Source organism: Melanerpes formicivorus, unplaced genomic scaffold, assembly GCF_026170545.1.
Source record: "Melanerpes formicivorus ecotype bairdi unplaced genomic scaffold, bMelFor1.0.p_v2 SCAF_6, whole genome shotgun sequence".
Lineage (NCBI taxonomy): Eukaryota > Metazoa > Chordata > Aves > Piciformes > Picidae > Melanerpes > Melanerpes formicivorus.
The window spans coordinates 423,402-438,909 of NW_027142358.1; the positions used below are offsets into that span (position 1 = coordinate 423,402).

A 15,508-nucleotide genomic window follows, 5' to 3' on the forward strand; every position below is an offset into this window, starting at 1 on the left:
TCCTCACAGGGCTGTGTTCCAAACCCCTCCCCAGCTTTGTTACCCTTCTCTGGACATGTTCCAGCAAGTCAACATCTTTCCTAAACTGAGGGTCCCAGTACTGGACCCAGGACTCAAGATATGCCATAACCAGTGCTGAGTACAGAATAGAATAGAATAAACCAGGTTAGAAGAGACCTTCAAGATCATCGCGTCCAGCCTATCATCCAACACCATCTAATCAACTAACCCATGGCACCAAGCACCCCATCAAGTCTCCTCCTAAACACCTCCAATGATGGCAACTCCACCACCTCCCTGGGCAGCACATTCTAATGGCCAGTCACTCTCTATGAAGAATTTCTTCCTACAGGGGCAGAATGAAACAAAAAAACCCCAACCAAACAAAATCAAACAGAGGGGAATAAAGGAAAAACAGCAACGGCAAAAAAAAGTTCAAAGACCAAACTGAAAAAGCCACAATGACCCCCAAAATCTCTCAAGGAATAGCACGAGTGAGGAGTTTTTCCATATCTTAAAGAGCAGAGGGATGATAATTGTACAGTTAACTCTTGATTTTGAATAAAGATAGTTCTAGCACAGTGTTTGAAAAGATGGAATCACGTAAGTCATCCTGCTCCATGTTCAGGGCAGTTTCTCTTGCACCTAAGACATGACCCGGCTATTACTCTTAAATATTTGCTGGTAAAAGTCCAAGTGACCTTGAAATCTGAAGATTCAGATTTTCTTAACAATGTTCAAATACAGTTACTGCTGTGTTTGCCCTGATGGGCAGAAGAAGCCTTCTTCAAAACACATCGAGGACCCAGGGTGCCAGTGAAGCGTCAAAGAGTTAACCCTGCCTCAGACATATTTATTTCCTACAAGTCCCATGGAATGATTGATTTGTTTCACAACAGTACCAAGCTCCTTTTGAAATGAGGCTGTGCACTTGCTTCAGTTCCCTTGCCAGGTTGTTTGTCAGTTTGTCACTTCAAGACAAGGAAATAGATGAGACAAATCAGATTGGCAGAATATTGTAATCATGGCTAATTAAACCTCTGATTTCCTGCTCTGTCAGTTAAAAAATGTCACCGGTACCAATTCTAGCAAGGCTTCCTTACTTGGTTCAAAGGACTAAGTCATGACAAATGAGCTGGAAATTCAGTTCACCTCTCATTTTCATGAGCTGATATTTACTTCACTCTCCTGCACATGACACCAAGCTGGCAGCAGGTGTTGATCTGTTAGATGGTAGGAGAGCTCTGCAGAGGGACCTCAACAGGCTGAACAGATGGGCAGAGTCCAAGGGCATGAGATTGAACATATCCAAGTGCCAGGTTCTACATAGTGCCCACAAAAGCCCCATGCAGTGCTACAGGGTGGGGTCAGAGTGGCTGGAGAGCAGCCAGGCAGAAAGAGACCGGGGGGTACTGGTTGATAGTAGGCTGAAGGGAGGTTGTAGCCAGGTGGGGGTTGGTCTTTTCTCCCAGGCAACCAGCACCAGAACAAGAGGACACAGTCTCAAGCTGCACCAGAGGAGGTTTAGGCTGGATGCTAGGAAGAAATTCTTCATGGAGAGAGAGATTGGCCATTGGACTGTGCTGCCCAGGGAGGTGGTGGAGTCACCATCACTGGAAGTGTTTAAGAAGAGACTGCATGGGGTGCTTGGTGCCATGGTTTAGTTGATGGTGTGGGATGATAGGTTGGACTCAATGATCTCAAAGGTCTTTTCCAACCTGGTTAATTCTATTCTATTCTGTTCTGTTCTGTTCTGTTCTGTTCTACCATTTGTTACTTGGTTTTGATGGCTAAAGAGCCCCATTTCCTTTTGTGCCCAGCAATTTGAGTTTTAAAAGCAGAGTGCCTTTTCCCAATCATATGTGTTTTCCCCCTTTATTGCATTTAAGGATCCTTAGGTGAAGAAAAAAAAAGAAGGTGATCTTCATTTTAATTTAATCAGAAAGGTGCAGATCTGTTCAGCAGCTGGTGTGATGTGAACAGTGCCATGGCAGTTTCTTGAACTGCTGCCCTGGCAGGAAGGTGAGGCTGTTCCTTGAAAAATACCCTTTGTAGTTTGTGGATTTCTACAATTTTGAGCAGATAACCTTAATCAGAAAATGCAGCAACTCCTACCACCTTTTGTCTACCTTTATTCCAGCAAAATCAGTGGAAATTGCATTTACAAGAAAGGCAATGAAATAATTGCAGGCCCCAAGGTCTCGCAGAATGCGTGGTGAATTGACAGTGAAAAGGATCTTGTGTTGACAGTCACGGTTGTTATGTGTTATAAAAGCATATGTGAAGCTCAATTTATTTCTCAGCTTGCCTATTCAGTGACATCCCAAAAGAGACATTTAACTTTAATTTATCTGTTTAAAGCATTAAAACAAGTGTAGTGGGCTGGATTCTTCAGTGCTGCAAGGCTTCTTTTGCAGGGAGTCACTGGTGTAGACCTGCTTCATTGGAAGGGCTTATCATGGAAGGGGGTTTTGTGTCTAGTGGGAGAGAAGGTGCTGGGGCTCTCACACTCTTCTGCCTCTGGGCTGGCAGGGAGGAGCAGAGAGAAGCTGGATGCTTCATAGCACACTGAAGTGCAATTCCTTTTCTTTTTTCTCCTGGGTACTGTTTGCAGCAGAAGTTGTTAGAGGGAGCCTCCAGACTCCAAGGTGTGTAAGTGCTGTTTTGAAGCAGGGCTCATTTGAAGCAGACATCTGAAGGAAGTTCATGGGTCTAACATGTCTGACAACTTGGCTCTGTGACTAGGCAGTTGTCTGGGTTCCCCTGGGTACATCTGGACTGGATGATCTTAGAGGTCTCTTCCAACCTGGTTGATTCTATGATCTATACTAGCAGTTCAGTTTGGATTAGCAGAGCAGTTCATAGCAAATCACCCTGTTGTCTCCATTTGCTGTGGTTTGATTTGTATCCTGTAGTGGTTTTAGTGCATAAACTGGATCTCTGGATTCACTGGGTGTGTGAAACTAAACCAGAAGATGTGATCCAGCCTTTAATGGCTATCCAGAGGCCCACACAAGAGCTAGTTGAGTGAATAATGCCTCCTGAAACGTGTTACAGGGTCTGAAGCACAGCCTGCTCCCTCCACACGTCTCCTCCTGTTGCACCCTGTTATTCCCTGAAGTAGAGCATGTTAACTAAACAGCATGCTGCTCTGACCAGATACCCTAAACATCAAAGACAGACAAAAGATTTATTGTGGCTTTTCTTCTCCTTACTCATACCTGAGGTAAAAGGATGCAGCTGTCATCATTTGCAACTCCTTGAAACCTGCCGAAGGTATGACCTGCTTCCACTGTTTGCAGCAGCCAAGCAAACCTTTTACAGCACACTAGAGGTCTGCATGTCTCATAACTACCAGGTGTCTCTTGCAGTGAAGTGTTTATTATTTTCTTCACCTAGATCTTAATGTACAGCTTCCTGTAGAAAACCTTAGGAACAGTTTTGCGTGAGCCATTCCTCTTTGCTGCACCATCCCTTTACTAAGGCTTGGGAATCTGCAGGAAGAACTCACAACTTACATTTAAAGGTGAACAGCCCTATTCATTATTTTTTATTCACTTTGAGTAACAGTTGAGCTCACCTCTCTTCAAAGCTGTGACCTCCTTTCTATCCTATGAGGACAGGCTGAGGGAGTTGGGGCTGTTCAGTCTGGAGAAGAGAAGGCTCCAAGGAGACCTTATGGTGGCCTTCCAGTATCTGAAGGGGGCCTACAAGAAAGTTTGGGAAGGACTTTTTAGGGTGTCAGGGAGTGATAGGACTGAGGGGAATGGAAAAAAACCACTTAGAAATGGGCACCTTCAGATTGGATGTTAGGAAGAAGTTCTTTCCCCATGTGGGTGGTGAGACACTGTCACAGGTTGCCCAGGGAGGTGGTAGCAGCCCCATCCCTGGAGGTTTGTAAGGCCAGGCTGGATGTGGCTCTGGGCAACCTGATGTAGTGTGAGGTGTCCCTGCCCATGGCAGGGGGTTGGAACTAGATGATCCTTGAGGTCTCTTCCAACCCTAACAATTCTATGACTCTCCAGGAAAAAGACCCAGTCTTGAAAATGTATCTGTGAATGATGTGTAGACAGAATTCAGTTCCTCGAGTGAAATCCTGGATCCTCCCCACCCCCAAGTCAGTGACAACCTAACCTAAATACACACAGGGTAAGAAATTTCAGTCTCTGACTGATGCAGGACTCCACAGGTAATATGACTGTGCTCCCTTTACCAAATCACTGGCCTGCAGCTGAGTCAGCTGGGCCACTTTGAGTGAGTTGCCAAAGGAGGGATGGTGAAAAGGGGCTGGAACCTTGACAAATGCAGGTTGGGCATGAAATGTTCCTGTTATTAAACTAAGTGATGACAGCTCAGAGAAGTTAATCCAGGAGAAAAAAACCATTGGGCTTTGAACCACTAGGTGAGGTGTTATTCCAGGACAGGAGGTTGTTAGAAGGCTGAGAAGTCATTAAGAGGATGATTTGGAATGTGTGAAGTTTGGCTGAGGTGGTGCTGAGGAGGAAGACATCCATAATGTGTGTCCTGCAGAGAAACTGAGGCCTCACCTCAGTATTCAGGTAACTTCCTTTGCAAATCTCTTCCCAAACGTTTAACCCAGCGTGAGTGCAATTCTGTGACAATTACTTCGAAGAGAATGGGTGAAATTTAGTTCCCTTGGGAGTAAAGAGAGTTCCTGTGACTCCCTGTGGTGTGTAGACAGAGAAGGGAAAGGTGTGTCTGGCTCTGCCCCTGGGTTTTTTGGTTGCGGTTGTTGGTCTGTTGGGTTTTGTTCCCCCCCCAGCATTTTGTAAACATTTGGTTTCTGGGCAGCAGAGTTCTCTGCTCAGAGAGTGGCCCACAGAGAGGGTTAGTCTTAATCTGATGATTTTATACAATTAAAGGATTTGTCCTCCTTCTCCTGGCTGTAATCTTAGTACCCCTGAATCATCTACCAGCTCTGCGGGAAGCAGCTCAGCCTCACTTAGACACAACTGCAAAGGTTTTCCAGTGCAGCTTTTGAACGTGGGCAATTTACTTTGAACAACAAATGAAGCAAAGGCTGGGATGCTCTGGAAGTTTGAGGTCCCCTCAGTTTCAGCTACTTTAGGAGCTATTGTCACATATTTTTCTTAGAGCATGCTCTCTCAGTGCAGGTAGAAGCTCTCCAAGATCCTGCCTTTAAATTTGCCTAAAGTGGGAACCATTTCCACGCTAAAGATTTGTCTGCAGTTGTGTGGTGACTACCTTTCTACTCTGATACATTTAGCAGGGGTGCTCCTGAGATGGAGAGGGCTTCTTGCACTTCCTTTCCACATGTCTGGTGTTGTAGATAGTCCTGATAGTATCAGAGGAGAGAACCAACAGACTCACTCTCTAGTGCCACTGTTTGTATTCCCTGTAATTTCCTTTTCACAGACACTGTAATGTGATGGAATTCTTTGATCACTGAAGAATTTGAAGACTTGGAATTGGTGTTTGGTTGGTTGGTTGGTTTACTATTGCCTGGAGAAGAGGAGGCTCAGGGGAGACCTTACTGCTGTCTACAACTACCTGAAGGGAGGTTGTAGCCAGGTGGGGATTGGTCTTTTCTCCCAGGCAGCCAGCACTAGAATAAGAGGACACAGTCTGAAGCTGCACCAGGGGAGGTTTAGGCTGGATGTTAGGAAGAAGTTCTTCCCAGAAAGAGAGATTGGCCATTGGAATGTGCTGCCCAGGGAGGTGGTGGAGTCACCATCTCTGGAGGTGTTCAGGAAGAGACTGGATGAGGCACTTGGTACCATGGTTGAGTTGATTAGATGGTGTTGGGTGATAGGTTGGACTAGATGACCTCAAAGGTCTTTTCCAACCTGGTTAGTGCTGTGCTGTTATTCTGTTATTCTGTTATTCTGTTATTCTGTTATTCTGTTATTCTGTTATTCTGTTATTCTGTTATTCTGTTATTCTATTCTATTCTATTCTATTCTATTCTATTCTATTCTATTCTATTCTATTCACAAAGGCTAATACAGCAGGTCCTGTCTGCTGCATTCCCCTCCCTTGTTAAGTGCTCTGAATTACTTAATAAACGCATCTGCAGTTTGGGTTTAATCCCCAAGAAAAATTTTTGACTGAGGATAAAATTCACTTGTCTCATGTGGTCTGGCACACAACAGCTGGCCCATGGTGGCACTCTGCTGAGCTGAGAGCCACTCCCCTGTGCAGCCTGACACTGTGGGCTGGCTTGCTGGGGTCAGAGGTAGGACAGCTGAGCTGCTGGTGTCCAGCAAACCTTCCTGGAGTGGCAGTTTGGGAAGGACATAGAGACTGGGGCATGAGCTTTATTGCACAAGAGATGTTTGTCCTCAGTTATGGAGATCTTGTAGGAAGATGGGAACGCTGGGGTCAGGGTGTGCAGTAGGGAGGCAAGGAGCAAGCTCTAACTGCCACTCCAGGCATGGTTTTTAAGTGATATAATGAAGAAATTAGTGGTGAGCAACTGTCAATTTAGCTTAATGCTTCAGATCTCATCTTTGAGGAGTGAGGAATAGCACTGGTTGAGTTTTATTGTGGTTTTGGAACAATTTTGCCCTGAAGACAGATGGCAGTTTTTTCAGCATCCTGGATTAAGGAGCTCACTGAAAGTCAAAGAGTGCTAATTTGATGCTACATTAGTGTTGGTTTTTGTAGCCAGAAATGGCTTCATTTACACCATCTCAGATTGCAGGCAGAGTGCCTGTGTGGAGTCTCCCATGTCTACACCATGCACTTGCAAAACCAGTCTGTGTTGGAATAAACATGCTGTAAACCCCATGGATTTTCCTACAGGATTCTCCATGAACGGTTTCCTTTAGCCTTCTGCTTTCACATGTTGGTAGAAAATGGGATGAGGCTTCATCCCACTACAACTTTGCACAGTATTCACATAAAACTCTGATTTCTAATGGAAACCTATTACAATGATGTCAGGAATAGAGCACCAAGAAAGGCTAAATACTAATTGTAATATTAATCAGAGGAAACAAAGAAACTCCAAGTCTCAGCTGACAAATAGATCCTTTTGTACTCCTACTGTAAATGATTTACAAAGGGTGCAGCAGTGCTGGCTCACAGATGGGTTGTCAGGTGTAACCCTTTATTTTACACCTTCTGTAGCTCCTGTAACTCTTTAAACAGAACATACTGCTTTAGATACTCTTTTCTCATGGGCAGTCCTCGGTACTGCATGGGACTTTGCAGATCCTGTACAATTAATCTGAAATGGTTTTATCATCTAAATCTGGCTTTCTTAATCTGAATTTTCTGTATTTAGTCATCAAAATACATAGAATCATAGAATCAATAAGGTTGGAAAAGACATCAGAGATGATCAAGTCCAACCTGTCACCCAACACCTCATGACTAACTAAACCTAACTTCAAGTGCCATGTCCAGTCCCCTCTTGCACACCTCCAGGGATGGTGACTCCACCACCTTTCTGCGCAGCACATTCCAATGGCAAATTTCTCTTTCTGGAAAGAACTTTCTCCTCACCTCAAGCCTAAACCTCCCCTGGCACAGCTTGAGACTGTGTCCTCTTGCTCTGGTGCTGGGTGCCTGGGAGAAGAGACCAACCCTCACCTGGCTACAACCTCCCTTCAGGTAGCTGTAGATGGCAATAAGGTCTTCCCTGAGCCTCCTCTTCTCCAGACTAAACTACCCCAGCTCCCTCAGCCTCTCCTCACAGGGCTGTGCTCCAGACCTCTCCCCAGCTTTGTTGCCCTTCTCTGGACACATTCAAGAGTCTCAATGTCCTTCTCCAATTGAGGAGCCCAGAACTGGACACAGTACTCAAGGTGTGGCCTAACCAGTGCTGAGTACAGGGCACAATGACTTCCCTGCTCCTGCTGGCCACACTATTCCTGATGCAGACCAGGAGGCCATTGGCCTTCTTGGCCACCTGGGCACACTGCTAGCTCAATGCAGAGTTATGAACAATTATGTATGAATGAGTACAGCAGAATTAGGTTCTCCCATTTCTAGCTTAAATACAGAGTTGGAGAAAGAACAAGAATACTGATAACAGCATTAACAGCTTTAATGAGCGAAGGGCTTTGCAGAGAACTGAATGCAAATACCTTGGCTGGACAAACTTGGAACTGCTCAAAGCTAGGGCCAGCTGCATTGGTTACCAGTTGCTTTTCCCAGCAAAACCTGGGAGGGAAAGGGAGCATTCATGAGGTGTCAGGTATTAGGTCATAGGTTGGACTTGATGATCTCTGAAGTATTTTCCAACCTGGTTGATTCTAAAAATAAAAAACAACCCAAACAACAAACCAAAACATTCATTCCTGTCCTGGAACTTTATTATGCCTGCATTCTGCTCTCAACAAGCTGCTGAACATGAGCCCTGAATACAGAATTACCCAGGTTGGAAAAGACCTTTGAGATCATCGGGTCCAACCTATCACCCAACACCATCTAATCAACTCAACCATGGCACCAAGTGCCTCATCCAGCCTCTTCTTAAACACTTCCAGGGATGGTGACTCCACCACCTCCCTGGGCAGCACATTAAATACCTGATAAACAGGGTTAATAATTTTTGCACTGTACCAGCAGCACAGTGAGGCTGCTGCTGCAGCAGTGGGGAGGATTCAAAGGAGGCAATGCCGGTGCAACAGGGTCTGAGCAGCGAGTCTTATTTTTATGCTTGGAGCAGTGATTTAATCACTGTTTTTTTCCTCCCTTAAACTCTTTTGTGTCGACATCTTTCATGTTTCTGTCCTTTGCAAGTGGTAAATATGATTTGCCATTTTATCCCTTTTTGCTACAAGTGAAGCAGGCTTCCGAGGGTTTGGCTGTGCATCAGTTGTTGGAATGCTGCCACGCACTAATGCAGACTCCCCGCTGTGAGCCCACTGAAGAATTACACTTTGATTCACCAGATTGTATTAAATAGTCCAGCTGTTGGGATTTGAAAGATAGTTACCTCCAAAGTGAAATAACAAATGAACTTGGCATTTATGGCTTTGACCATTCTTTGACAGTGTTGGGCAATCAGCTTTTCAGAGGTAAAATAACCCTCTCTTGGTGACACTGCTTGGGGGGAGGGGGGGCGGGGAGGGGAGGGGAAGAAAGGGGGGGAAGAAAAAAGTTTAATTTGCTGTAACATTCAAAATAACCCCACCTGGTATTTGCTGCACTGACTGGCAACTTCTGCATCAAAATAAGCATTGTTTTCCTTATGAAATCACTAGCTTCTGATGAGAATCAAATGAGGCTGAAACTGTATCCATTAGCACCAATTTCTGCCTCAATTAACTGATACCAAAGTTCTAATGGTAGAGACAATTCTCTTGTAATTAAAGCCTGAACGTGGAATTTCAGCTGCTCTATCCAGCGCTTCAGCAGCAAGCTGAGGGAATTCTTCCTGCAGTGGGAAGTGCAACAATTGTTGTTTCTCTGGTTGCATTTGTGTTTTTAACCTAGACATTCATAGTTTCATAGTTTCATTCAGGGTTGGAAGGGACCACAAGGATCAGCTAGTTCCAACCCCCCTGCCATGGGCAGGGACACCCCACACTAGATCAGGCTGGCCAGAGCCTCATCCAGCCTGCTCTTAAACACCTCCAGGGCTGGGGCCTCGACCACCTCCCTGGACAACCCATTGCAGGGTCTCACCACTCTCATGGTGAAGAACCTCCTCCTCACATCCAGCCTGAATCTCCCCACCTCCAGCTTCATTCCATTCCCTCTAGTCCTACCACTACCTGAGATCCTGAGAAGTCCTTCCCCAGCCTTCCTGTAGGCCCCCTTCAGATACTGGAAGGCCACAATTAGGTCACCTCGGAGCCTTCTCTTCTCCAGACTGAACAGCCCCAACTCCTTCAGTCTGTCCTCACAGGAGAGGTGCTCCAGCCCTCTGATCATCCTTGTGGCCCTTCTCTGGACACGCTCCAGCACCTCCACATCCCTCTTGTAATAGGGTCTCCAGAACTGGATGCAGTACTCCAGGTGGGGTCTCACCAGGGCTGAGTAGAGGGGGAGGATCACCTCCCTCGACCTGCTAGCCACACTTCTCCTGATGCAGCCCAGGATCTGATTGGCTTTGTGGGCTGCAAGTGCACACTGAGAGCTCATGTTGAGCTTTTTGTCCACCAGCACCCCCAAGTCTCTCTCCTCAGGGCTACTTTCCAGCCAGTCCCTGCCCAGCCTGGATTTGTGCCTGGGATTGCCTCTCTCTCCATCAGGTGGGAGCTGCTGGCACATTCTCCACCCCTGTGCTCTAATTGTTGAGTGGGGTGACCTCTTTTTTTTTTCCTTTGTCATTTTCTCTAGGACAAAGACTGTCACAAAAAAGGGCAGTTCATAGCAGATGGATCTAGTAGCTGAATTTCTTTCTCTGGACTCCAGTTGATTTGATTCTTTCTTCTGATGGTTGCCCGGGGAGGTGGTAGAAGCCCCATCCCTGGAGGTTTTTAAGGCCAGGCTGGATGTGGCTCTGAGCAACCTGATCCAGTGTGAGGGGTCCCTGCCCATGGTAGGCAGGTTGGAACTGGATGGTCCTTGAGGTCCCTTCCAACCCTGACAGTTCTATGATTCTAACACCACCACATCAAATAGACTTAAATCCAACTCTTGAGCAAAGAGGAGAATAACTTCTTAAGGCCCTCTTGAAACTGCTTTGTAGTCAGAAGGATTTTTTCAGTGCTTTGTGAGTTCATTTTTTCCCCATGAAGTAGCTGAACAAATGCTAGGTAGCTTAATAAACCATTCAGGAGGGCTGCTGTGACTTGCATTTTGTGTGCCACAATCTGTGTTTAACAGCTGTTAGACCTATCAGCCTGTTTGCTAGTTCAGCAGAGCTGCCCAGGCCGTGCATGTTCACAGGCTCACAGGATGTCAGAGGTTGGAAGGGACCCAAAGAGATCATCAAGTCTGACCCCCCCTGCCAGAGCAGGACCATACAATCTAGCTCGGGTCACTCAGGAACACATCCAGACAGGCCTTGAAAGCCTCCAGAGAAGGAGACTCCACAACCTCTCTGGGCAGCCTGTTCCAGTGCTCTATGTCCCTTACAGTAAAGAAGTTCCCCCTTGTGTTGAGGTGGAACCTCCTGTGCTGCAGCTTACATCCATTGCTCCTTGTCTTATCCCAGGGAGCAAGTCAGCAGAGCCTGTCTGAGCCCTCCTGAGCCCCAGCCCTCAGATATTTATAAACATTGATTAAATCCCCTCTCAGTCAGGTCCCTCATCCTCTCTTCATCAGCCAGTGCTCCAGTCTCCTCCTCATCCTCGTGGCCCTCTGCTGGACCCTCTCCAGCAGATCCCTGTCCCTCTTGAACAGGGGAGCCCCAAACTGCTACTAACGACAGAATTGCTTTTCTGTGGGACTGATATTCTTGCTCCCAAATACTTGAACACTTTTACCTGTCTTCATGTATCTATTCTTTTTTTTTTTCCTTTAGATCCACCAGCCACACAGAACTTACAAGAAAAGCTTCTAGCAGTGAAAAAGAGACAGAGTCTGTTGTAGTTTTAGATCCCGTTTCCACCCATGGGGACCAGCTGGCTGAAAACACGCCGGGTCAGAGCAAAGTGAAAGAAGAAAGGAGCAAGCTGCTGCATAAAGAAGCCAACGTGGAGAAAATAAAAGAAACAGACAGTTCTAACTGTTAATTGGGTTTGGGTTTTGGTTTGTTTTTTTTTCTGGAAGGCTGTAACTTTTGGGAGTCATTATCTGGACATGTGAATGGCTTAGGTGTGTTACTAGGGGCTATGGTCTGTACTCCGAGCAGTTTTCATTCATATAGATTGAAATGGTCTTTTGTATGCGGTTTTGGTACATGATTAAAGTGTGAAATGACTACATAGCACTCAAAATCCCTTTCCACTTCATTTTGCAGCTGTGGTCCTTGTTTTCCTAGCCTGCTGTCAGTCAGTTACCTTTACCTTAAAACTGTATCTGAAAGGGCTTTTTTTTAATCACTCTTCCATTGAGAAGATGCCTTTCTTAGAGGTCCATTTTCAAGCTTTCCAGAAGCCCCTTGCACCCTTCTTGAATGGGACAGTTTGGGTTAGACCTGATGCAGGTTGCCTACATCAGCTTAGTGTAGGGGGGGGTATTACAAGTGATTAAAAGATCAGTGTTCAGACACATTGCTTTAAAAAGATTTTGATGCCTACTCAAAGCAAGATGTTGTAGGTCTTACTGCTGTCTCCACACACGCTCATTTTGAGGAACTGAAAAGCACAAGCATGACACTTAGTTCGGTTTGAGGTTTCCCCAGCGGACAGCCAGCCCAAAGACCAAAAAGCAGAGGCAGTGCAGCACGTCAGATTGGTACCAAGACTTGTGGTAAGGCTAGCCAAAGGTAGAAGTTTGTGGGTTGGGATTGGTGCTCTCTCACTTGGATTCAAAGCCTTTCAGGGGAGGATTCACCTCCTGGCTTTTGTTTCAGTGAGCTGCCGCCACCGGAGCCTGCGTTTACAGCTGCAAAAAAAAAAAACTCACTCCAGGCTCCACTCAGTATGGGCTGTGGTTGGGAATTGGGAATTCTAGGATTGCAGCTTCCTGGGAACCAGCATTTTGAGAACTCCCAGCTGAAAGCTCACAGCACTACCAAATGAGCCTTTGCTTTGCACCTGGTGCACACTGGGGGCGTTCATTTCTTTATTAGGTAACACTTTAGATGTCTGTGTTTTGATAGCACAAATCCCAGTTCCCCTCAGCCCTTCTCCCCTCCAGAGGCAGCGAGCTAGGTACATAATTGACTTGCTCCACTGCCAGTGCACATTCCATTGTAGTCTCTTTTCCAATTCAGCACAGGCTCTCCTCCTTTCATAACGAGCAAACAAATGCAATCAGGGATTTACCTAAGGATGGCTGTAACTGGAACTGGGTGGTCAAGTACTTGAATGCACTTGGGTTGGGTTTGTTTTTTCTCATTTCATGATTTGGAACAGTGATAGTACTGCAGGATGAGTGTTCAGAGTTTGGTGGTTTGGCTCTGCATGCAACTGTCTGGTGCTTTTTCCTGGAAATAAACTGATAGTGCTGAGTGTGGTAGTTTCACCTCTTTCTTTTTCGGGTTGTTTTGTTTTCGTTGCATGTTCGCGAAGAGAATCCTGGGCTGGGATCTAGTCACTGAACTACATGTAGCTCTGAAAACTTGGGGAAATTTGTCTCTCTCACTGATTGCCTTCCTTGGTTCTGGTGCTTCGTGTTTTCACTTAGGTACCTGTTACACTGACTTTACAATGCAACAATTTTGTATCTGTTCTTCTCCCGCCGGTTCCTGCTGCTGTAATTCTGTGTTCAACTTCGAACGTTGAGGCAAAAAGCCACGAGGTTTGTTGGGTGGGTTTTTTTTAAGGAGTATTTCTTTTACTTCAGACTTGTTTGGGTTTTTTTGTTACCTAGGGCATAAATTATTTATTTATCTTTTCACTGTTGCTTATTAAAAAGACTCCTGACAAGTTTCCCAGACCTTGTGAAATTGACTTGTTCTTCCCTGCCTCCGACCAAAGCCGGCCGCCTAGCGCCGCCAATTACAGCCTTGTGCCCTACATTTGGGGGTTGCAGTGGTGCACTTGTCCTGGTAGCTAGCTAGCTAGAACTGGAGCAAAACTTCCCTTGCAGGCTAGATCTAAGAGCAGCATTGAGGGTGCGTGGGGGGATGGAGCGGCAGATAACAGTCAAGGCCTTTGTTTTTTGTGCAATGTTTGTCAATAGCTCGCTCTTTGTATGGAGAGAGATTTCCACTTCCCCAAACCAAACATTGGTGGTTGTTTGGGGTTTGTTGTTGGGTTGGTTTTGTTTTTTTTGGGGGGGGGGGGGGGGGAACTACAACACAGGAGCTGTTTGTTGTGTCAGTTTGTAAATACAGCAGAGAATTTGTGGGGTACTTTCACACTGCAGGCACTGCTCAGTTAACTTGGTTTTGGCTGAGAGCAAAGGGCTTCTGGGAAAAGAGAAGCCAGGGGATGAATGCTTTTAAAGATGTTTGGCTAAAGTTACTGCAAATAAATGGAGTAAGGCATAGGTGAGATGGGAGGTGGGAGCTTCTGACTAGAAATTAGGTTGTTATTTTTTTAGAAAACTTATCCAAATGTTCATGCTGACATCCTAGGCAGCAGCCTGCTGTTCTCAGAGGGCAGAGCAGGCAGGCTGGGAACCTGCAGGGCTGGCTGAGCGCTATGGCGACAACGAATCCTGCTCTGGGGCAGGGAGCGCATCAGGAGGTTGTTTCTCTGGCTGTGATTCTTCAGCAAAAGTAACAAAATCCAGGTTTGCTTCACCTGAAACACAAGAAACAAGTAACTCATGTTTGCTGAAATCTGGTTTCTTCTGATGTTCTCTGGTGCTTTTTGAAATGCCACATGATGCTTCCAAGAGTCTCTAAAACACCTTTAGAAGCCTGGTCCTGAGAGACAAAGGAACATCAGTACAGTGCTTTGGATGCAGGTTTAGGGCATGGTGCACAGGTATTTATTGCAACCCCTTCTTCACCAATCACCTCACCCTGCTGCCCTTTTCTTGAGTGCCCATCTTCCTGTGCTCTGTGCTCTTACTGAAGTTCCCACATGCCTCCTTCCTGCCCCAGCCTTTAACAACTTCAAGTAAACCTGTGCTCAGATGTTGCTCCTGTAACTAACACTTCACCTCTTCTCACTGCTATTTTCCCCAGGTGCTGTGACACTCCTTCCTCCCTCATCTCACCACCTAACTGTTTAGCCACACACCCCGTGGCCACCCCAACACTGAGGGTGTCCTGACTTTGTTACTTATTTAGCAAAAGGGTGACCAGGCAGCAACTCAGCTGGTGAGCAGCTCACCCACACCAGCCAGCTGTGGCTGGAGGCTGAAGCACCACTGGGCATGGGAGCTGTGCTTGGGCCAAGGCTCCTGCACAACACAAATTACCAATGGCTCGGAGAGCAGCAATGCTGCAGGGGTGCCAAGGGTTGCTAGGGTGCTCCTGGGCCCAGCTGCCTGCCCCATTCTGGCACTCCTGGTGGGGGACTCCTGATGGCTCAGTGTCACCTCTCATCTATGAGCCACTTCTGCAGTCCTCTCCTTGCTAGCCCTCCAGTGTATTGTACCACTGTCAGCCTAGCCAAATGAAGAGCTTGGTATGCAGCTCAGAGGTGCTAGCTCAGTGTTTCCCTGCTGTTGATTTAGTGATTGGATTTTATTTCTGCCAAATGATGAACAGCTTTGGGAATTGTTGCTGCTTCATTTTCTGAGATCTAGGTCTAAATATTTGTCAAACTCGAGCTCTTTTGTTTAGACTATAGCATTTGACTCTGGAATACATTAATGCTGCTGAGGCAGTTAAAATTCATAGTTCTATAATTATCTGTCTTGTTTTTGAAAAGTGCATTCTGTGAAATTACTTTCTAAGCAGAAAAGAATTTCTGCCTCTATTTTTTTTTCCCCAACTGTTCCATAGATGCAAGGGGGACTTTTTTTTTTTTTTTGAGGACTCAGAATATTTTCAATGAAAAAAAACCCCAAATGTTCTAAAATGTGAGCTTTGTTCCTAACTGGGACCTAATTGTGTTCT

The 15,508-nt window shown here is 46.0% G+C and overlaps 2 protein-coding genes across 2 annotated transcripts in view; one reads left to right on the plus strand and one right to left on the minus strand.

The window, feature by feature from the left end:
• Positions 1–13,428, plus strand: part of SHTN1 (shootin 1) — an 82,103-nt gene extending 68,675 nt beyond the window's left edge. The window contains exon 17 of the mRNA XM_068139285.1: positions 11,408–13,428. Coding sequence (XP_067995386.1) covers positions 11,408–11,618 — 211 coding nt within the window. The 3' untranslated portion in view covers positions 11,619–13,428. The remainder of the gene's footprint in view (positions 1–11,407) is intronic.
• A 388-nt stretch (positions 13,429–13,816) lies between these two features.
• Positions 13,817–15,508, minus strand: part of ENO4 (enolase 4) — a 79,058-nt gene continuing 77,366 nt past the window's right edge. The window contains 2 exon segments of the mRNA XM_068139264.1: positions 13,817–14,139; positions 14,141–14,240. Of these exon segments, the coding sequence (XP_067995365.1) occupies positions 14,055–14,139; positions 14,141–14,240 (185 nt within the window). The 3' untranslated portion in view covers positions 13,817–14,054.